Source organism: Epargyreus clarus, unplaced genomic scaffold (genome assembly GCF_041222505.1).
Source record: "Epargyreus clarus isolate Ecla_fem2 unplaced genomic scaffold, WU_Ecla_fem_2.2 ptg000015l, whole genome shotgun sequence".
NCBI classification, from domain to species: domain Eukaryota; kingdom Metazoa; phylum Arthropoda; class Insecta; order Lepidoptera; family Hesperiidae; genus Epargyreus; species Epargyreus clarus.
The window spans coordinates 13,058,125-13,080,491 of record NW_027332223.1 but is presented as its reverse complement, the minus strand read 5'-3'; the positions used below and the strand labels follow the sequence as shown (position 1 = coordinate 13,080,491).

Below are 22,367 nucleotides of genomic sequence, written 5' to 3'. Positions count from 1 at the left end.
TCATTAGAACCTACATCAAATATCTTCAAACACAACTCAATTATTCCCATCGGTTGAGGAGATACATATTTTGACTCCGAGCCACATTATCAGACCCTTAAATAGTCAATGATAAAATGGTTTTGCAATTTCATTAGAACCTACACCAAATATCTTCAAACAAAACTCAATTATACCCATCGGTTGAGGAGTTATATATTTTGTCTCCAGAACCCACTCTGATCCTCATCATATTTAAATGGGACCAACTTGTAGTAATTGTCCACACACGAAATTAAAGGCATTAAAATAGGTTCATAAACGGCGAAGTTATGGCTGTTATATTTACATGGGTGGAGGAGTTCCCCTCATTTTCTCCAGAACCCATCGATGGATTCTAACCATATTTAAATGGGACCAACTTCCAGCTCGTCTCTATACAATAAAAAAAGAATTATTAAAATCGGTCCACTAACGGCGGAGTAATTCGTGTACATTACTGTACATACATAAAAAAAAGATACCGGCCGAATTGATAACCACCTCCTTTTTGAAGTCGGTTAATGAACAGCAACTAGCTCTAATGTACTAATGCAAGGAAGAAAAAGCTTTCATTTATCATGTAAGTAAATATAGACAATAATATCTTAAAAGAAATCGTGTAGCAGTATTTTTTGTGTGTTATTGACACTACACATCATGATTCATATTTGGTCCGGATTGGTTCGCCATAATTCCAGTCTTTCGTAATTGAGCTAATTTTACTTATATTTAACAGAGTTAAAAAAAGTGGAGGTTTCACAAATGTGTTTTTTTTTTAAGTTTGTTCGGGGATAACTTCGTCGTTTATGAACCGATTTTGATGATTTTTTTTTGTTAGAAAGAAGATATATCCAAATTGGCCCCATTATAAAAAAATCAGGGTCTGATGATGACATACCAGAGAAATCGAGAGGAACTTTTAAAGATCGTCAACTAACAAATTCAGTTATTCAATTCAATTATTTTATACTTTGATAAATACAACCGACTATGTGAGTGACGTAGTCGGTTGTATTTTTTTATTTCTTTTTGTAGAAAGAAAGCTGGTTAACGTTTAGTTGTTGTTGTTGATTAGTGTTAGCGTTATTGTTAGTGAGCGGTGTTCGTGGACCTGCAGGAAGTTGAGTCTGGCCAGCAGGTCGTTGAAGTATGCGGCGAGGGGCTTGAGCGAGGGGTAGCTCCGGCCGGCCCACAGCGCGGGCACGCGGCCGCGCACCATGCTCGTCAGCACCTCCTCCGTCACGTCCGTCAGCACGCTCACACCTGCACACAGTGTGCCACTAGCTCACAGATACATCACATTTCGGTTTAGTCGACATTGGACAGATTCTACTTTGGACATCATAGTCTAGTACGGACAGATTCTACTTAGGGCAAACTCTATACTGGACAGATTCTACATTGGACAGATTATACTTAAGACAATTTCTTAGAACTTAATACTACTCTAACACTAACTTATATAACTTACGGCTCAGCTCTACACCACAATTTATTGCAAACATTTAAGATCGCGTGAATACGCGATATAAATGTATTTTAGCATAAATTGAATGTTGATAAAAAAGAGCAGAATGTAATTGACCCAAGTTACAAGTTAGCACAAAAGAAAATACATTAATTATATTTAAATATAATTAAATATTCGATTAAGCCCCATAGCAAATCTGTTAAAGATATAAAACGAATAAAACATAGTTTGCTTCAATAAAAATTCATTAAAAATATTTGGTAAACATAATTTCAGTATTAGAGTAAACATCAGCTATGCTACGGTAATAACTCCCCACTGGATTTAATTATGAACGAATTGAATACCAAAACGACATACAATAAAGCCTGATATGTAATTAAATCGCTAGTAAACCTATCTATCATTTATCAGCGGGTGGTAAAATTTGAAACACTGCAGTGTGCACGATGGGTCGATATAATATATATTGAGTACACAAACCTTGCACAGCGCCGATAACAGCCCTCGAGCTGGTCCTCACGACGGAGACGAGCCGCTCGTAGCGCGCCGCCTCCTGGATGACGACGATGGACATGGGCGTCATGTCCGCCGGCTTGATGTCGCCCTCGTGCGACGGCCCCGTCAGGATCTTGGCGGGCAGGCGCGCCAGGATGTCCTCCGCGATGGCCATCGCCTGCTGCTCGGGCGTCTCGCCCGCGCCGCCCGCCGCCATCGTGTCCTACACACAAACATACCCCCGTTTTTAGCTTCAGAAACGATCTCTATATAAAAAAAAAACATCATAAACAAGCAAAAAAAAAACATCTAAGTAAACATAATTCAAAACAGATAAGCGTTTGAGTCTGTGACGAAAAATATGGAAGTACCTATCGCTAACTAAAGACAAAGCGTTTTAAAGATATAAAATAAATAAGTGTAATATAGATAAATAATTTGTTTACAGAAAAAGTGGCTGTAAAAATATCATAACGCAAACAAAACTCATCACACTAAACTTAAACAAGATTTATGACCCTTAACAGATTTTATATAAAATACATTTATATAATTTATATAAATATACTTAACAAAACAAATTAGATACACATTTCACTAGCATCTTATTTTCATTAACTGCAAACGTGACGTCGCCCTGCCACAGCAGAAACAAGAAAAACCAATAGAAAAGCGTCACGTGGTCACGTTGCAAAGAAAATTACTTCGGCACAACAGCACACTTCCAATAAGCCGGATGGAAGAACGTTTAGTTCTCTCAAACTTACCAGGTATTGCCTCAAGAGATCCTGTTTGCATAGAAAAGAAAAATAAATGATTACAAAATGTAGTACATGACTAATAAAATAAGAAACTAATTGATGTATGATTAATCAACTCACCATGCGGTCCTGATTAATGTAGAGCGCCAGGGAGTTATGAAACATAAATACACATGATGTAAGTTGAATTGATTACAGATCTAACTAATATGTCATTAACTAATGTGTAATTAATACATAATAACCTTAGTGTCAATGGAGTAAACTTTACACGCGATAAACGTATAAATACGTCGTAAATGTAAACAATGACACTATGACTCTACATAATCTACAAAGCTCCTAAACATAGTCTACTGTGAATACACAAGTGTGTCTAAGAATGTTCTAAATGGGATTGAGAATCTACTTTAAACGATAATTACTGAAACAAAACTATTATTTCGTCCATTACACCTAAGTTAAGGTTAAAATAAATTACTCCATAATTATTATTTCTGATTAAGAAACTAGGAACCAAATAAAAATATCATTGTCATATTTACTGTTTTGAGCCTTAGGGCAAGGGAAACTAATATCTAATTAAAATTAATTAAAACAACATTCAATATAAACATTTACAATTTATCACCATATAATATTTCCTTTTATATGCATTCATCTTCTATGCGCCTCGTGCTGGCGAGGTGTTCCAGATAAAATCTTAACCGCGACCTTATCGCACTCGAGCAAAGTGGATCGGGCCGCTGATCAAATATAAATAGGTTCAATAAAATGAAACCGCAAATAGCACAATGAAAAGCCCCGAATTTCGGCCGATACAAACGCTTTCGCCATAATACCCTTATCTCGAATAAAATGTTAGGGTTCCGTTATTACCTGCCGCGGTGCTCCGACGCAATACACAGCTAAGCTTACAGTGGCTAACTATAAATTATTTCCACGGAAAATCAGGTCCTTGGAGGTAACTCGTACAATAATATGGTTTAATTAAATGCGAATGTGCCTGGAGCGCTTTACTTATCTTCGTTTACTTTTCATCCGTTTTATTTTACTTGTATTTTATTATAATATAAATGTGTCCGAGCATTGAGCATGTCATAGGTATGAGTCGAAACGTGTAATGGTTACTATTATCAGTCATTGTCCTACAGTCTGTGGGTTTCAATAAGAACTGAATAGACTTTTATAGGACTTTCACGTAAAGACAGAAATTTTTAAAGATAGTAAATTATTGAAGGCTTCAAGGTCTTTAAAACGCAACCCGTACGTACATAAAAAAAATACTACGACGATATATAAAAACCATCATATACATAGTATATACATTTGGCAATATTTAACATTCCTATTACATGGTCAAGCACTAATGAATAGTTACTAATTAATGATTCAGATCAGATGAATGATGTGATGCATTATAATAAATTGAGTCTAAATTATAACATTTATATACAAAAATATGTAGTACATATTCTTGCATGTTTATTCAGTTACAAATACGATTTCTTTGCCGACTTCCCTTATGTTGCTCAATTGTCTTAATCTAGTAAGTGACTATATTTATGTATGTATTATATATTGTATAATCAAAAGGAAAATAATACCATTAAGGCCTGTTCAAAAAACAGTCTTTTAAATGTATAGATCTAAATACCGGATGTAAGTTAGAACGCCGTTTATTTAAGAAATATATAAAAAAAATCAAGCATATTTGCATTACTTTGAATTGGAACAATGATAAAGCAATTGCAACATTGATAAAGGATCATTTAATACCTATACGAAACGAACGTCGATCATAACTATTAAGCAATAGAAAGTTACACTTCAAGCAGCGAGCTGAATACAGCATTTGCTACACAAATGCTTTCCAATTTGAACCTGCTACAGAGATTTAATATCAAGCGGAGGGGCGAAGTGTTCGCTGCTAGCAAACGCTAAGAATGCCTTTTACCCTATCTCGTGTCTTAATAGAATACTTGAGACACATTCCACCCCCGGCGTCAAGGGTTAGTATCACTTTTCAGGTTATAGGAATCCCTTTACAAAGTGTCAGTCCCCTCAGTAAATACATTCGTTTTATGAAGGTGTAGTACCTAGGTGGCAGTTGGAATAGTTTTATTTAATCTTGTTTTAAGTGGCATTTCCTTAACTCACAGACGTTGGTATTACGTCTAAAGTTAGAATCCGTAGCGATCGGGCAAAACGAAAAATTCTAGAACTCCACGTCATCATTAGAAAATACATTATTTTTTGGTATTTTTAAAGTCATTCATGTTTCAGTGGCGTAATAAAAAGAGATAATTTATTTAAAAAATAGCTTAAAATATAAAGTAAGTAGTGTTAAAAGGCCAAGAGAGCATGTATGTCCTTTTATTTCCTTTAGATTTTAACCTCAAGATTTCATTCGATTTAAATGATTTTTATGCATTTTCATGATTATTCATTAATTTGATAAATTAAACAGTTTTCCAATAAGAATACGGAAACATTTCAATAAGAGCCAATTTAAAAAAAATATAAGTAATATAAATTTATAAAACTGTTTACTAATTATTATTTATGACAATGTTTAGTGTGACGTCACCATGAGCATACCTGCGTGAGGATGGCGGTGCCGAGCAGCTCCTCGGCCTCGCGGAAGTGCTTGGTGATGTCGGCGTTGGGGTGGAAGCCGAACACGCTGGGCGGCGTGGCCACCGGCAGCGAGCGCGCGAACGAGATGAAGTCCATGTGCTCGCGCAGCGTCGGGATGTGGTACACGCCTGGATGTATTGATACCAGCCGTGAATGTGTTGATAATTCGACATACATATACATATATGTATAGTATATACATTTATATACTTCATCATAAGAATTACGATTACTTATTTATTGGGTGAATAAACGAGTAAATAAACGGGTATTGTTTACCGCACACGTGCAACTTTTGAAGTTTTAAATATCTCACTCACTAAATAGTGCAAATAGTTGCCATGAAAACTGTGCATTTTCTTACTTGTTAACTTATTCATGCCTGGTATGGATATGATACAAGAAGTATGCAAAAAACATCGTAATTCATAGTCAATAATAAATAATGAAAACATGAAATAATCGACTTTGGATTAAAATCTACGAAAAAATTTCATCACATTTTAGAACTTAATTAATTACATTTTTTTTTGTTTTTTCTAAAAGATTTGGTACACATAAACTACAAATCTAGCCTAATCTGAGGCGCAGTGAATACTAGGATTCGAATCTATCGAATCTATCGAATTCGAATTACCGTTTACATTTTTACCATTTTTTTACCTTTAAAACGGAAAAGTGTAACGCATAAGTAATTGCTGTACGAATTTAAAGCACTGCTTAAAAGCGAAGTACTTACATTAAAATAGACGATCCCTACAAGTACTTTTTCATACTTCTCAGTTTTTCCTATTGTTAAAAAGTTCTGCTTGTTTAGAACTCCTCCAAAGCACATTAAAAGGGTCACGCTCAACCTTTGTCGTGCAAAACCAAGAATTTCAATGCGGGATGCTATATCGCGCAGTTTGTACAAGTGCTTGCGGACAAAGGGTTGTTTTCTGTTTTTATCCTTTCTTATTATAATAACGATCCAGAAGTCGGCAAGGATCCAGCAAGGTGGATTTTAACGAGCAATTTATTGTGATCTTCTAGATATGATGGAGCAAAAATATGATATAATTGATGACAGAGAAATCAAATGTAAAACCGCATTTTTTAAGAGATAATCTGTGCATATCTTTGCGTAGTGGTTTTAGCAGTGAAAAAACATTTACTACGATATAGCTGCCCGATACGTAGTGTACGCTTATTTTCGATCTTCACCTAGACAAATATATGAACAATGAATTAAAATTTCAGTTTTGGATCTGGGTTTTTCTCTACTCGCTTTAGTTGTGTTGTGTGTGAACCATTGGGAACTGAGTGTAAAAGAAAATCAGTGCGAGGTTACGAGTGTAGTGTTATGGGTTCTCACCGGTGGGGTCGAGCGGGTACTTGTCCTCGTCGATGGCGCGCGGGTTGTAGAACTTGTAGAGGATGGTGTTGAGGCAGCGGCGGTCCCAGTCGTCGGTGACGCGGCCGCCGTAGTTGCACTCGCCCGTCAGGTACCGCAGCGCCACGAATTGCACGTCCTAACACAACCACGTCACACTACACCATTTGTACGATATCATTTCCGAATTCCCCATATACAAATGTGTAGATAGCTTAAGTTACAGATATTAAACTTTAAATTGTATATTTGTTTTAGAATAATCAAATTTGTTCTTTATTCGGACATACACCAAATAAAATTAATAGCAAAAGTTTCGTATGAATTAAATTAACATAATAATTACCTAAACGAAAAATACATGTCTTGATTTTTACATAGTTACAAAGTTATCGTCTGTATTGGTAAAATCTTTTACTTTCAGAAATAAGTACACTTCGCTGTTAACAATGTCAAAAATAAGTACACTTCGCTTTTTCTATTTATAAAAAAATTTTAACTTCGAATTTTCAATAAATAGCAATTAATTGAAAAGCAAATGTCATACTTCATATGCACTATAATAACAATGCTTTCTTTGTCCACATAAACACTTTAGAAGCATTTTACCTCGTACTCATTTAGGAACATGTAGAGTTGCGTGACGCTGATCCGGAGGTCGGTCTCGTTGAACTCGTAGCGGATGTTCCAGCCGAGCGGGCCGAACTGGCGGCGCTCCTGCACCACCGCGTGGAAGAAGCAGAGCGCGAACAGCAGCTTCTTGAAGTTCTCCGTCTGCTTGTTGCCCTCGAACCACTCCGGGTCGTTGATCGGGTCGCTCTGGTACGACCGGGCTATGTTCGCTCGCAGACCTTACGCGGGAATATAAATGCTTAAACGATTGATGATAGGGAATTGGTGCACCGGGAATTCTGAAAACTACTATTTGCAGTTTTGCGTGTTAAGAGTACCATAAAGTCCAAAATTTGACAATTATTGCCTAGAATTATTTTGTCAAATTTCTGACTCTTCCAGTTAAGAGATAAGATAAGTCAAAAGATAGTTAAGATTAATTACTCACGGGCGTTAGAAGTTATTGACATGTTAGAAGGAACTTAGTGATTAACTTAGATGATAAACTTAGTGATTAACTTAGATATAATGTATTTATGCTATTATTATAAACCGCGCTGTTACAAAATACTCTTAACATCATTGTGTTCTTTTTACCTTGAGGTGGTTCATTTGTCATTTTGACACCATTCTGAAGAACATACACGGGGAAATGATCAGCCGGATACGACGTCAACCAAAGTCTAAAATCGGGATGCGTTGTATCTGGTGTCAATCCTTCACAAATCTGCAAGGATACATTGAAAGTAATTCACAAACATTATCATTGAATTGCTCACTTTATTGATGCTTTAAATAAGTGTAAGTAATTTACATTATTTAACAATAAATTATGGATTTTAATTACAAACCTTTTCCAACATCGGCATCCAACTCTTAGCCAAGTGACAATTTTGCAGCACCACCCAAGTACCGCTACGAATTCCTTCATCGATCAATTTCACAGCAATTGGTCCTTGGCCTTGCCCCAGCGACAATGAGAATAGACGAGACGAGCCAAATCCCTGAGAATATTTCACAAGAGAATCGATAGATTTTTATGGAATGGAAATAAAAAACGTGCGTGCGATCTAACTAATGGCAAATGATAGAAGTGGAGTCCTATCTAAGGTCGACTATAGATGCGTTGCTACGCCTGAAGACTAAGTTTGATTGTCTCGTATAAGTGTATTTTCTTCTTACCGTGCTTTTTAAATCACGAGACTACAGTCCTTAACACTCTTGCTACAAGGCAGACATTACAAAAACGGGTTTAACCATCTGCAACTTTTATTCATTAGCAAAAAGATTTGTATCATGTACCTGATCATCAGCAAATTTGAGCAATGTGCCCATTGGATCAGATCCCGGTGTCAAAACAAACAGTAATGGGATGCAGCAGTGAGAATCTGAATACGATGATGCTAGATCAAATAGAGGAGGTTCCACGAACTGACGACCCATTTGAACTGTAATATAAGAAGCCAAGTAAAACTCGGTATTTTAAGTTATTATTGAATTAATTATGTAATTAAAAATACAGAAAGGACATAGTCATTTTTTACAATTACAAATATACCTTCAACGAAATTTTGAACTGCTGGTACCATCATATCCAATCGCATGCACCGTAACACCATCATTTTCTACGACAAACATAAAGAGTCAATTGTTAAGCGTTACATTCGACAGTTAAATAAAATTGTATCATAAACTTCATAAGGAGAGTAATCTCACCCCGAACATATCGCACTTCGAGTTCCATGGTTCTGGCAAGGGTTGGTTTTGGGGGTCCTTTGTATCACAAAATGCCTCCCAATCATTTACGTGAGCCGTGAAGTGATCCACGATTCCGTGGAACGCGTCAATTTCGTTCAATCTGCGCATAAATTATAACAGCACAATAAGTTTCTGTCTGAAAAGTTTTCGAGTACAAAGTTACAAATTGAATAATATCAGAGCCCTACGTAATAACTTTGGTATCGTCTTTATTATACATTTATTTCGCACAGATCTGTGAATTTCACTTTCCAAAGAAATAAGTCTCAGCGCTAGTTTCTTAGAAATCGATTCAATATTCTTACAATTGGTTCAACAATTTTCTCTTGTGCTAGCAGACGGTATGAGACATTTTATTTTCCCTTTAATCATGAAGATCAAATTACTTACGGGCCAAGTATTTGCTATGAAGGCCACCAAAGGAATAGGTATCATTAAACAACTTTTTCTTTGATGTGTGCGTTCAGGTAACACACGGTTTGGAGTTGGCAACGTCGGCATGGAGACGAAATATTTTAGTCGATTACCCCGATCGATCTCTATCGGGCACAATGTATTATTTACTAGCGAGAGCGAACAAGAGACTCATCAATATTTAACGAGGGCGGCCGGTTTTATCTCATAACTCGAGATATTGACCCTGCGAGTGAGGGGTGAACGCGTTGGATAAAATATATTTTTTATGTTCGAGCTGAACCTACTTTGTTCTCAGGCACAGACGCTACGCGTAAGCATTACATCAAAGTATCATCTGTATTGGAATAACCAAGTAATGATATTGGTAATGTGGTGGTTGGTAATGTTATGATTTATTGTACTCATGTCCAGGTACATACGAACACACAGGTCAAGCTAATATAAGCGTGGTAAAAAATTGTGGAGAGAATTACTTGAGAGAATCGTAACAGATATATTGTATTTGTCACAAATCGTTCTTGCTCTTAATTTAGTTAGTCCGAGTTTAATAGTACTAGTCTGCTGTAACTTTGTTTTTTCATTTTAAACGAATGTGAAAAAAGAGTAACACGTGCCGACTCCAATTCGATTCAAATTCGTGCCTTTTATGTTCTTTCCGAAATTTTAGCAAGTTTAAACTCGCCGAGCGTTAGCAAGCACGCCTCGCTCGGATAACAGAAATTTTAAACGGCTATAAAATTTTCGATTATCATCATTACATTGCCCTCCCGCTGACTGCAAGGAAATATCTCCACTTGGAATGTAAAGGTTTCAGCCTTTAGTTGGCAAGGTCCTTAAGAGTAGACTTCATACACGTAGTTCACTATTATGAGATTTTTATATTCGTATAATAAAATATGATGTTCGTTCACTGTTACGAGTAAATACATAAAGAAAAAAAATTAAACATGTACATTAGGGAAAAAAAGAGTTATTTGTATTCTGATTTTTATAAAAATTATACAACTCATTTCAGTATGACTATAAGTAAAAAAATAATTACGTATAATGTTATTTAAGTACATTGATTAAAAGAACATTCATGAAGGAAAATAATTCTTCCTTAATGAATGTTCTTTTAATCAAAGAGAGTAAGATAGAGAGCGAAAGAAGGGGTTAAAAAGTAAGAGAGTGAAAAAAAATAACCAATAAGAGAGGGAGAGAGAGAGAGAGGTGAAACAGTGTGTGTGAGGTATGACAAAATGATAGCTAAGAGAGAGGGAGAGACAGAGAGAGAAAATTCAATGTGAGTGAGGTAGAGAGAGAGAGAGAGACAAAGAGAATGAGATAGTGTGTGAGGTAGAATAAATGCAAGAGAGATGAAACAGAGTCGACATTGCAGGTCCTACCCGTTGAACTCTGTCCAGGCCTGCGGGCTGAGGAAGGCGACGGGGCAGCGCGGCACGTGGCGCGGCTGCGCGCCGCCCAGCAGGAACAGCACGTGGCCCTGCGCCAGCCGCCCCTCCGCCACCATTATCGTGATCGTCAGCAGCAGCGAGAACACCAGCTTGTCCTGAGACGACCACAGCGTGCCCGGTATTGTAGTGTTTGCATTGCAAGCAAATCGTCATAAAAGCCTACATTAGACCCCATTCAATCATTCTATATGTTATGTCGAGATAGCCATGTAATAATTGGCCAAGTGCGAATGGAACTCGTACACGGAGGGCTCTGTACCACGTATTCATTTTTGTTTTTAGTATTTTTCATCATTGTAGGAAGTAGCTTTAATAGTAGATATAGCATTTTGAAAATATAAAGTGGTGAATAATTAACTACATGCGCCAATATTAGATCCATTTTCCTGCTCTCTCTAAACATACAAAAATTACGTCATCATCATCAAGTCATAATAGCCCACTGCTAGTCACGGGTCTCCTCTCAGAATGAAAAGGATTAGGCCATAGTCCACCGCGCTGGCCAAGTGTGTATTGGTAAACTTCACATACCTTTGAGATTATTTTTTTATAAATCTCAGGTGTGCAGGTTTCCTCACGATATTTTCCTTCATCGTTTAAGCAAGTGAGAATTAATTTCTAATACGCTATCACTGCTCATAGTGACGAAGTATGCACACACCATCGTAATCGCCGTTATCAATACATTAGATCCCATTTACTCCTATACATTATATCGAGATATTCGTAGCCATATGAAAACAGCTTATAGCTTTAGCATATGATCTTTATTATTGTCGACAATTTTTTAGATGCAGTCTTTATTTCGTCACTTCATGAAAAAGCAATCATGGTCATAAGAATAATATTACTCGTATGTATCTCAATTGTCATACCAAACCTATCTATTTTCCCCATACAATATACTAAATGTGGAATTAGAACTATTTAGACCTATACTATATTCTCTTTCCATTAGGTATCCTACCTTTTCGAAGAGACTTCTGCAGATATTAGCATAAAGGGAGTATGTGAAGTGAGCTCGTAATATTGCGAGTCTCTCGACGATATCATCCACTTTTTCCGTGTTATCGATGGATGCCGTGAACAATCCTTCGAACCAGCCCAGAGAGTATTGGTACATAGGATCAATATTTGCTAACGACGCTGTGGAAGATAATTAAATTAATGTAGTATTAATTATATCACAAATTTTTCTCATGGTTGAGTTATCATAACAGATTTTAGTTAAATATAAAACGATTAAACAATAAGACGTAATGTATTTTTAACTGTAAGAGGAAAAGATTAAGATACAAAATTGAAAAACATTATAAATACTAAGGCTCAATTTTTTTCACGACTTCGAAAACGGATTCTAAGTTTTGACTATTCTTTGTTGTTGTAACTATTATTAGTTGATATAGAAACAATACAAAACAATAAGAAGTAATTAAAGTACATTGATGTACACTCTTAGCTAAAGATGAAAGTAATAAATCTGTAAGCGTAACAACTGTCTAAGTAAGTAATATAATAACCGAAACAACATCAACAGATCACTCATCGAACTAATGATAACACAATATTAAATATCCCAGACATGAAACATACCTATAAGGAAAAACAAGTTGGTAGAGTGTACAGCGATAGGTACGTAGTCGTCGCGCGCCACGTCTATGGCCTTCTCCGTTACCATGGCCACCTCTTGTTTCTCTTTGATCTCGTTCGACGTATCCTTCGCCGAGTTCAGAATCTATTCGGAATATTTCTTATTTATTACTTTAACGTTATATTCTATCTCATCTCAATTTTGTGTAATGGCCGCTCTATGATGGGTTATAATAGATAGTAGATCTTCGTAATAAGTGAGTTTGTATCTCTATTTGTATTCGTTTTAATAACATTTACAAGAGTACAGAATTGGAAGTTTAGATAAAAATAAGTCGAGCTACAAATAAGTCGAAATTAATGATACTTAGATTGAATATTGGGAACAGTCGTTAGGGAAGTTTTATAAGCCTTAATGTATGGAATTAATTGTGTGTATTTTTGTATAATGTGTATTACTAATATTAGTCTTTTAAGTACAAATTGTTATTAACCAAAATATGGACTTACGTTCGAAATAAATTATTATTATTATTTTTAATTCTTTAGTAAATTAGTAGATATGGTTATTTTTCTCAAAAAGAGTTCCGAAGAGTACTTGGAAACAACTCTATACCTGAACAGCCTCTTCATCTTCTAGCAAATGTTCCGACGTGGATAACACATTTAGGATTTTCTTTTCGATGTCCTGCAAGAGTCTCCTGTGCTCCGCTCCCTGCGTAGTGAGGTCTGCCTTCGCCTGCTGCAGGTCAGGTCGCTCCCGGGCCACCACTCGCGCCAGGAGCTGCGCCTGTAGACCGTCTTTGGCCAGCATGAAGTTCACCAGGGTTACCCGTACACCTACTTCGGGTAGGTAATGCGGATTTGCCAATTTTGTGCTAATGTATAGTCTGAAAAATTCATAATATACAAGATCCTAATCTCTTTGATTTACTTTATTAAATCGTGGTAAAAGTTCATATGGATAAGATTTTCAAATATAAAGAAATGAAAAATATGTCATAAATTAAAACCTGTAACATTAGAATACTCGACTTATACTCGAAAAAATGTTCAACGACTGTCATTATAAGATGATAAATATAAGGACAGCTATTTCAGGCAACATTATTATCACAGTTATATTATAAGATTCATAACTTTAGATACTTATCATTACTATAATACGAATATAAAACAGGTGTATATAATTCATATGTAACGTGCCATCAACGTATGACTATATTTCAATAAATAATATCTCACTTGAAATCCTTGCTGTACTCAACAATGGTGTCACCGATCTTGATACAGAGCGCGCCGCCCTGTCGGAACGTCTGTTGCTGTAGCAACGGCTCCAGCATCGGGTCCAACTCTTCTAACACGTTCTCCAATAACACCTACAGTATTTACGTCACAATTTACGTAGAGATTATCGGAGTCTGTAGAATTATTTGTGAATAGCCTACGGTGGCATCACTGTTACGAATATTTAGAATTATAAACCATGAAAGTTGGGTCGCTAGGTTTTATATTAAAACTCATGCCGGAGAACTCGTTTTGAGTGTAAATAAAAGATATAATTATGTTAATTGTAGTAACCGATTTAAATCAGGCGGGTGCTTTTTAATTTTAATTATATACTACAAATACTTATAACTCAGTGCGTTTCAATCTATATATTACACTTACTTGCAAATCTTACATGATACTTATGTTTTTTCCAGTAAGTATACATGCATATTTTTACTAATAATCATGCTACTACGGTATTTTAAAAGTATAATCAAACTTTATTGTGAAGTTCACAATATATCAAACTGTACTTCTATAAAAGCTTTACTTATCTTAACACGTACATTCCATATGGTACATTTCAGATTTCCGAACATTAATCCTATTACGCTAGCTCCGCATCTACTCTGAGACTCGTGCCATAATGGCTAGTATTAAATCCTCTGCATACAGCTTCCAATAGTACGAGATGCGACCACGTATTTTTAAGATGGACTTAAATCATTATACTTTTGGAAATACGTAAGTAACTAGTTAGGAATAACGGGACGTAGTTTTTATTGCAATGTATCATAATTTTAAAATAATAGAATATACCTAATGATTTAACTTTTACTGAAAACGGTTTCGTTAACTAAAATAGATAAACATTGAAGAAAAAATATAATTTCAAAAAAGTACTTGCAGCCCGATTAGCATATAGTTTGACAGTAAACTAGGTACAATTATATATAACTTTTAATAATTATGTGAGTATATCAACGTATTTCTATTCAAAAGTAGGTAAAATTCACGCAATCGGATCTTAGTCTATAACGGAGATCATTGATTGAATTTGTAAGAGTTCTCAGTGGGACGAGTGCTCAGTGAGACAAAGCGCTTTTCATACACGTAAGGATTCAGCTTTCGGGATGAGGGTGGTTTAATTATTGAACATGGCTACAATATCTACTCTATTATATAAAGCTCTATGATTATACATATTTTGACATTGATATAAATATTTGAGATTCGAAGTCTGTTTTATTATGTCTGACTTTATCTAATAAACTCCTTGAAGATTTAAAATTCTTCAAATATTACTAAATAATAAAATTTAACTACACAATCAAATAACCTGGTGAATAACTTAATAATGTAAATAAATCAGCGTTACCGGTTGTCCAAATTGCACTGCATTTTCTAACACCCTGCCGAGATCCGCCTGCGTCATCCGCACAACGCAGAGGTTATTCGGTTTCTCCATATTCTTTATCCAGCGGTTCGCTTGGCCCTGAGGGTCGATCATTAGTGGCCAACGACGCGCAGTCCTTTAAAATACAATCCAGTTAGCAATAATAAATGAAATATCTATCTTTATACTATTAGGGATATTGGGAGCCCTGTTACATGGGTTTTAGTCTCAATTCTAAGAAATACTTTTATAATCGTGGCGACAATGACTGAAGTCAAGTTTACTTAAATGGTAACAGATACAATTCCTAGCCATGCAACCGCATATTACAGCATCTTCATTCATTTCTCTCGCTGTTTTGTATTGTCTCGATGTTTATCATATCGGATTTCAATTTAAAAAATGGTATTTTTAAATTACTTACTTATATCTAGATAATTTTATATCTGATTACTTTAAACATCATTGTTATAATCATCTATTATAACAAATAACATTTAAAAGTGTTATATTGTTTGTTTGTATTATTTGCCAATTTTGCATCGTTTTCACGTATTTTCACTTGTTAAATAATGAAGTACACAGTCAGCTAATAACAATACAACACGATAATAAAACACTCTTACATGATAATAATAGCGCTCTCGACGCTGAAGTCGTCGGAGGGCAGGCCGTCGATGTTCCACTGCTGGATGGTGACGGGCTCGCCCAGCGACTTGATCAGGCTGAAGCTGAGCGTGCACACGATGCCGCACTCGTGGCACGCCTGCGCCCACTTCTTCACCTTCCGGTACACATTGACACTTATTGTCAGTTTCTAGTTTGTAGAACTCCAAGCAGTTGGGAGTCTTACACATTATTGTCAGTTTCTAGTTTGTAGAACTCCAAGCAGTTGGGAGTCTTACACATTATTGTCAGTTTCTAGTTTGTAGAACTCCAAGCAGCTGGGAGTCTTACACATTATTGTCAGTTTCTAGTTTGTATAACTCCAAGCAGTTGGGAGTCTTACACATTATTGTCAGTTTCTAGTTTGTAGAACTCCAAGCAGCTGGGAGTCTTACACATTATTGTCAGTTTCTAGTTTGTAGAACTCCAAGCAGTTGGGAGTCTTACACATTATTGTCAGTTTCTAGTTTGTAGAACGCTAAGCAGTTGGTGTGCTCACTGAGTTTCTTAACGGATCTTCTCAGTAGAGGTCGCGTTCCGATCCGCTAGTAGTTTAAGAAAAATATTGTACCTGACAATATGTATGTGCCGTCGTTGGCCTATACAAAATAAATATATTTCATTTCAAAATTGCAAGCATTGGTATGTTCGGGTGTGCACGGTTTGATGAGTTAAGTATACTGAATTCCAAAGTAGGCCTGGCCTATACGTATATGAAAAACTTCACTTAGAATTACTTACTGTTTTATTTATACGCATATTGTGCACAACAATCCTAAAGTACCCTTTAGGATTTTCCCTTTAAAATGTTTTGGAAAAATGTGATAGAGGTTCCCTCTATCACATTTTTCCAAAACATTTTAAAAAGATTATGACGTATGATATACACGTATACAATTGTGCAAATACATGTCCATGACTGTAGGTAAATAGATGATTTTAAAACTTGTCAGTAGCAACTTCCAAAACAACATCTAAAACACATGTTGAGTCAAAAATTATCAATGACTGTCCCTACAATTACTCAGTAGCGGTTACTCTCAATGCAGTAACATCTTAACAGCATTTTAATATTTGGTTAATTTTATAAAGTAACAGAACAAAGTAAGAAAAATGTAACACTACTAAAAACAACACTAACATAAATATACAGTTTTTACGTATACACTCTTAAACATACTTAACATTTATGAAGTCATACTCACTTGTTCATTTCTAAAAACTGCAGTAAATGGCCCCAGGTATGCAATTATACCGGCTGCTATTAAAATATCGCCTGAAAAAAAATAAAAAGTGTCCGTGTTTTTACTTTAAAAATCTCTATACAGAGCGCGCACTTCATAACCTTATTATGAGCAAACTTTGAGAATGTGGCGCTTTTATGTTGTAAGTAAAAGCTGAGTAAGTTAATTAATCTATAATGTACGAGAACTCCATTAGTCTGTGGCATCAGGGTTACGCTTTGAAGATGCTCGTACTTCCGGCAACTATTGATCCCGAGTAATTGAAGTTTTCTTCCTTCAGGGAGTGCAGAGTTTTCAGACGCTGAAACCTTGTGAAAGCAAATTCAATATCCGGTGTAACTCCCGAGTTTCCGCCTTACTGCGATGAAAGAACACTATATACCTACCGCCCTGACTAGATGGGATCTCGCGGGACTTTGTGTAAGAAAAATAAAGAGCTTCTTATATTTCTTGCTTTTGCTTTTTAACGGGGAGGGCGAGTCAAAGGAATCAAATTTATCAGTTGTCAAGTTAAAGACTTCAAAGCCTGCATTATTCTCGTTGAAAAGGATTTAGGGCTATCGGCAGCAGTCTCATTTGACTGGCTTAAACATTATTCAAAGTTAGTCGTAAGCTGAAAAGAAAATTCTTGGAAAGAATTTATAAGAAGCGGGTGGACGTGTTTTGAAATATCCCCATTACAGACGTATTAAGATGAATACATCATTAATGCTGTGAGGCTTCGTAAGTCTTAAGAGACAATTAATGCGCAATGTTCTCAATTTAATTATGTTCATGTGATACTTAAGTGACAAATTAATAACATGGTCCTTATGGAGAGTTTTGATTTTCATGTAATAGATGTTTAAATTATGAACGTAAATGTTGACTGTGGATCTTAACACTTGTGTATCTATGGTATCCACAACAATAGAGGAAATTTGTTCCTTGTCCTACGAAAGTAGATGTTTAGTTTTTTGAGTAAAAATGTTTCTAGTGTACAGTAAAACAAATTTATTTTTAAGAATGCATTTACCTGTGAGTGAATTATACGTGTCCCGCAGTGTCTTCGCGATGAGCGTCCAGCGGCTCTTCTCTCCGCCGAGCCCCGAGATGAGCATCTCCGCGCGCTTCAGCTTGTTGCTGCAGTCCATCACCTCGTCGTCCAGCATCTTCTGCTGCCGGCTCTGCTCCGCTAGTGCTTCCTCCAGTTTTTGTAATTTTTGTTGCACCTACAATTTTACGTGTTACAGCTGCAGAGGTTTTCTTGATACTTTCGTTGGAATACCTTGTTAAGTCTAAGCAATTCTACTATAATAATTTGAACAAATATTTAAATTCAAGAATCAAATTCATTGTACATAGACGACCGTAATTGGAGTGATCCGTATTAATTGCCTAAATAAATAAGCAAAAATAAGTAAATAAATGACAAAAAATAGGTTTACTTACTTACTTATTTTATATTAATAATGTGTATGAAAGTTGATTAATACTATAGATTAAATATCTCTACATATACAATTAATCTCTACATCATTATTTATTCACTTATGTTCTCGTATATTATGTTATATATCGGCACCTCTTTCAATTGTGCCTGCTTGACAGCGAGCGCCGCCATGGCCTTGTCGTAGACGGCCTGCGCGGCGGCCAGCCGCTGCTTCTTCGGCGCCACCACCTTCGCCACCTTGTCGTACTTCGTCATCGCAATCACCCATTTGCACATGCCTAACAAATACATTGAGTACATAGATAAGTATAGATATCTTAGAGCCTTGTAATTGAAGGAAGCCATTAAATAACTTTAACGGCTGGCCAATGCGTCAGCTATTTATTGGCTATCATGGTGTAATTTACGCGGAACAATGCCGACATGTGCAGCTAAGTGGTGCAAAAACAACACGAAATCGAAGAAAAAGTATGGAGAAATATCTTTTCATTCGTAAATGCTCCAAAAACTACATGTAATGTTTTTCAAACATGAAAATAACAGTGACAATTTCAATAAAAAAAAAAAAGTGAAAATAAAAGATGACAGTGACAATTTCAATGGTCAAAACTGGTTACATTTTCCTGTTAGGAGTGAGTAATCTTTACTAATCTATGGAGTATAGTGTCATCATCATCATCAACCCATTACTGTCCCACTGCTAGGCACGGGTCTCCTCTCTTGAGAAGAATAGTATAACATACTTACCGTAAATTAAAATAAAGGAAAATTTATTATCGCTTTTATCGTTGTCAAACTTGCGTCGTATAAGTAAATGAGTCTTAGATTTGTTAGAGATGTCATGCATTAGGAAAATAATAGATATTTTTAAATTAATAAGAGGCTCAAAATTAGTTAATTTGTATAAATCTCACGTAGATCTAGAACTAACCCTCTGCTGCCACGGACACAGCTCTTATTTTCTCTGGTACGAAACCGTCATCCTGCATAACAGTAGTCATCAACTTCTTCATAACAGCCGGAGGAATATTATCTTTGTCATAATTCTGTAGTGACTCCAGAAATTTGATGTCATTCAGCAGTTTCTTTGATGGACCCCAGAAATCTTCTATCGTTCCTACTCCTGACGGATTTGGGATTTTGTCTGGTTTTACTTCCTGAAATTGTGCAAACATTCTTAGAAACCATTTATATGTCACATGCCTTAAAGCTAAAAAAATGCCGTACGTCAACATACTTATGTAAACGTGATGCTATGATACGAGTATATGTGATTTTATAAAATTTACTTACTGGATCATCCTTTCAAGGTAAGCAATAAAAATAAAATAAGTAAGAGTTAAAAAGTAGTACAGCTAAAAATGGATATAAACTCCGTAATTTTAATCAAATCAAAATAATGTATACCTTCAAAATACAAATAGCTTCCATCACGAGTTTGATGCCTCGCGGTGGACTCTTCATGGTCTTGATAAAGGTGATATCCTGCGGTGTCAGGGTGTCGAGCGCCGCCAGCGCTGAATTCAAGATGGGCATCGCTTCTGCCAAGTCAGCATCGCATTCGTCCTTTATGCCTTGAGCTTCTTTCGCCTATACATTAAAATAATTTTAGTATTAAGAAGACTGATTAACATTTGAAAAAGATAGGAATATATCTCAAATGTTGATTAATATCTTACTTGTTCTTCTGCCGCAGCTTGATCAGCTAACACCTCAGCTTCTACTAACGCCACACCCTCTTTCTCTTTTTCGACTTTTGCTGTAGTTTCTGCTACAGCCGCAGCACCAGCGGCTAGCTTGGGTTGTAATACTTCCAATGCTTGCTGAAGAGCTGCCACCGATTTAGCAGCAATAGCCAGCTGATCCAAACCAGTAATGTATCGCTTTTCACCAGTTATTAGCTCCCTAAAAGAAATAAAATTATCTTCAAGATAAATCTTGATTTTGTAAAAAATATGTTCAGTATTTAGTCTTATTCTTACGTGCGCTTTTTGCCTAGCAGAGATTTAAACATATTGATAAGTTCCAGATATGCAGTCGGCGTCACATAGTTGTATCTTTTGAGCCGAAGCAAGAACTGTCTCGTTAACTCCTGCGTATCGGTGTGGAACATTTGGCACAGTTTGATAGCAGTTTCACGTTCTAGATCAGTCAGTTCAACATCTTTTAGAAAACGAGTGGCCACTGCAAGTAACGCATCTGGTGGCCATTCCTGTTAATTAAATAAAAGAGCATTATTAAAAAATGAACTTCAAAGGTAAATAAAATTATTAAAATTGGCCATATTATAAAAGTAGTGAATACCTGGAACCAATCGATGGTGCAACAGTTGACTAAAGATGGGAACTTTCGTATGCGAGTTCTTAGAGAAGTGCCGGCCGGTGACATAGCTAGTACAATATGCAACTGGTCTCGAACTATTGAAACGAAGTACGCATACAATGCTGTAGGGCTGCCGTCAGTTTGTAAGGATTTATCGCGTTGTCGATCGATCTATAAAAATATGAAAACATTTGATAATCATTTTTAAATTTCGTGCTGTTAAATTCTAAACTGAATACGTTACTTACCACTCGCATTTTCTCACATAACTCTGCTTTTTCATCTGCACCAAATATGTTAGGTACTTCACCGGAGTTAAGCATATTATTCACATCTTCTAGGAAACCTTCTTCTTTAATCTAATTAAATCAGTAAAAAAAATAGTGTTATAATAGTGACTAATTACCTTGGAATTGGATTACTATTTTATATATTTTCCGTACCTGCGATTCAATAAACAGGAATACCATGTGCAAGTCCGGTGTACTCGATTTTCTCAATAGGGTTTTTAGATCTTCTCGCCATTCGTTCTTTCCGTACGTTCGACTCATCTCAACCTAGATATAGCAAATTTTATTTTTAGTAAGTAGTTGTGGTTTAGTATTTTATTTTTTAGTTTTCTGTACAGTTGCATGTGATTATTTGATATAAGTTTATAGAGATCATACAGTTTTAGAGGGTTCCTAACTCTGTAATTGCTTTAGTTAGGAGCTGTCTAGTGCATGAAACAAGCTGTCACGACGGTTAACTCGTTGTTTTCCCTCAGTGTTAGCATAGTTGGTGACTAGTTATCATACAGTGAATTGTATATTACTATATTTATAAAATGGTAAAATAAACTACAAAAACTTTATTTCACATAATTGTGACTTAAAATTAAATAACATATGACATGATTAAAAAACGAGGTTGTAATTTTTTATTCTACTGTGAAAGGTAATGTTTTTAAGAATTTTCAAATGTGCCATTCTTGGACCATGCCCTACAGCCAAAATCGCTTGATAGATTTTAACGTATTATGAAGTGTCTTTGAATTTGTCTAAATTATAAGAGTTGCATGAAATATATTTTCAGCAGTTGAGTTATTTATTGTTCCAAGAACATTTCTGTAATCAAATTCAATCCAATTTTTCAACAATCAATCATCGATAGCAGAGTAATAAATGAGACCTGGAAGAGGTCGTACTCGTTGATGTGCGCGGCGAGGCGCGTGAGCGACTGCCGGCCGGAGCCGCCCAGCCCCACCAGCAGCGCGTGCGAGCGCGGCTGCGTCAGCACGCGGCACACGCGCGACACGTGCTCGATCGCGAACCTGGGCACACCTCTCAGTTAACTCCACTGTCGTAATGAGAATGCACCCATCGCGAATTGACACTCCCACCCATAAAACATTTTAATATCATGGAAGTTAACCAATTGAATTACTTGTGTAGAATCG

The 22,367-nt window shown here is 36.1% G+C and overlaps 1 protein-coding gene across 1 annotated transcript in view; it reads right to left on the bottom strand.

The window, feature by feature from the left end:
• Dhc36C (Dynein heavy chain at 36C) overlaps nt 1-22,367 on the bottom strand; it is a 53,800-nt gene that overhangs the window by 7,343 nt on the left and 24,090 nt on the right. Inside the window, exons 43-70 of the mRNA XM_073080931.1 lie at nt 22,100-22,241; nt 21,373-21,486; nt 21,178-21,288; nt 20,912-21,100; nt 20,590-20,819; nt 20,287-20,512; nt 20,015-20,197; nt 19,539-19,764; nt 18,740-18,885; nt 18,191-18,386; nt 17,137-17,207; nt 15,892-16,049; nt 15,248-15,401; nt 13,843-13,976; nt 13,214-13,487; nt 12,601-12,742; nt 11,975-12,153; nt 10,939-11,102; nt 9,092-9,233; nt 8,934-9,000; nt 8,678-8,823; nt 8,227-8,379; nt 7,973-8,102; nt 7,373-7,614; nt 6,746-6,902; nt 5,353-5,519; nt 1,976-2,213; nt 1,133-1,284 (exon numbers count right to left, since the gene is read on the bottom strand). Coding sequence (XP_072937032.1) covers nt 1,133-1,284; nt 1,976-2,213; nt 5,353-5,519; nt 6,746-6,902; nt 7,373-7,614; nt 7,973-8,102; nt 8,227-8,379; nt 8,678-8,823; nt 8,934-9,000; nt 9,092-9,233; nt 10,939-11,102; nt 11,975-12,153; nt 12,601-12,742; nt 13,214-13,487; nt 13,843-13,976; nt 15,248-15,401; nt 15,892-16,049; nt 17,137-17,207; nt 18,191-18,386; nt 18,740-18,885; nt 19,539-19,764; nt 20,015-20,197; nt 20,287-20,512; nt 20,590-20,819; nt 20,912-21,100; nt 21,178-21,288; nt 21,373-21,486; nt 22,100-22,241 — 4,633 coding nt within the window. The remainder of the gene's footprint in view (nt 1-1,132; nt 1,285-1,975; nt 2,214-5,352; nt 5,520-6,745; nt 6,903-7,372; nt 7,615-7,972; nt 8,103-8,226; nt 8,380-8,677; nt 8,824-8,933; nt 9,001-9,091; nt 9,234-10,938; nt 11,103-11,974; nt 12,154-12,600; nt 12,743-13,213; nt 13,488-13,842; nt 13,977-15,247; nt 15,402-15,891; nt 16,050-17,136; nt 17,208-18,190; nt 18,387-18,739; nt 18,886-19,538; nt 19,765-20,014; nt 20,198-20,286; nt 20,513-20,589; nt 20,820-20,911; nt 21,101-21,177; nt 21,289-21,372; nt 21,487-22,099; nt 22,242-22,367) is intronic.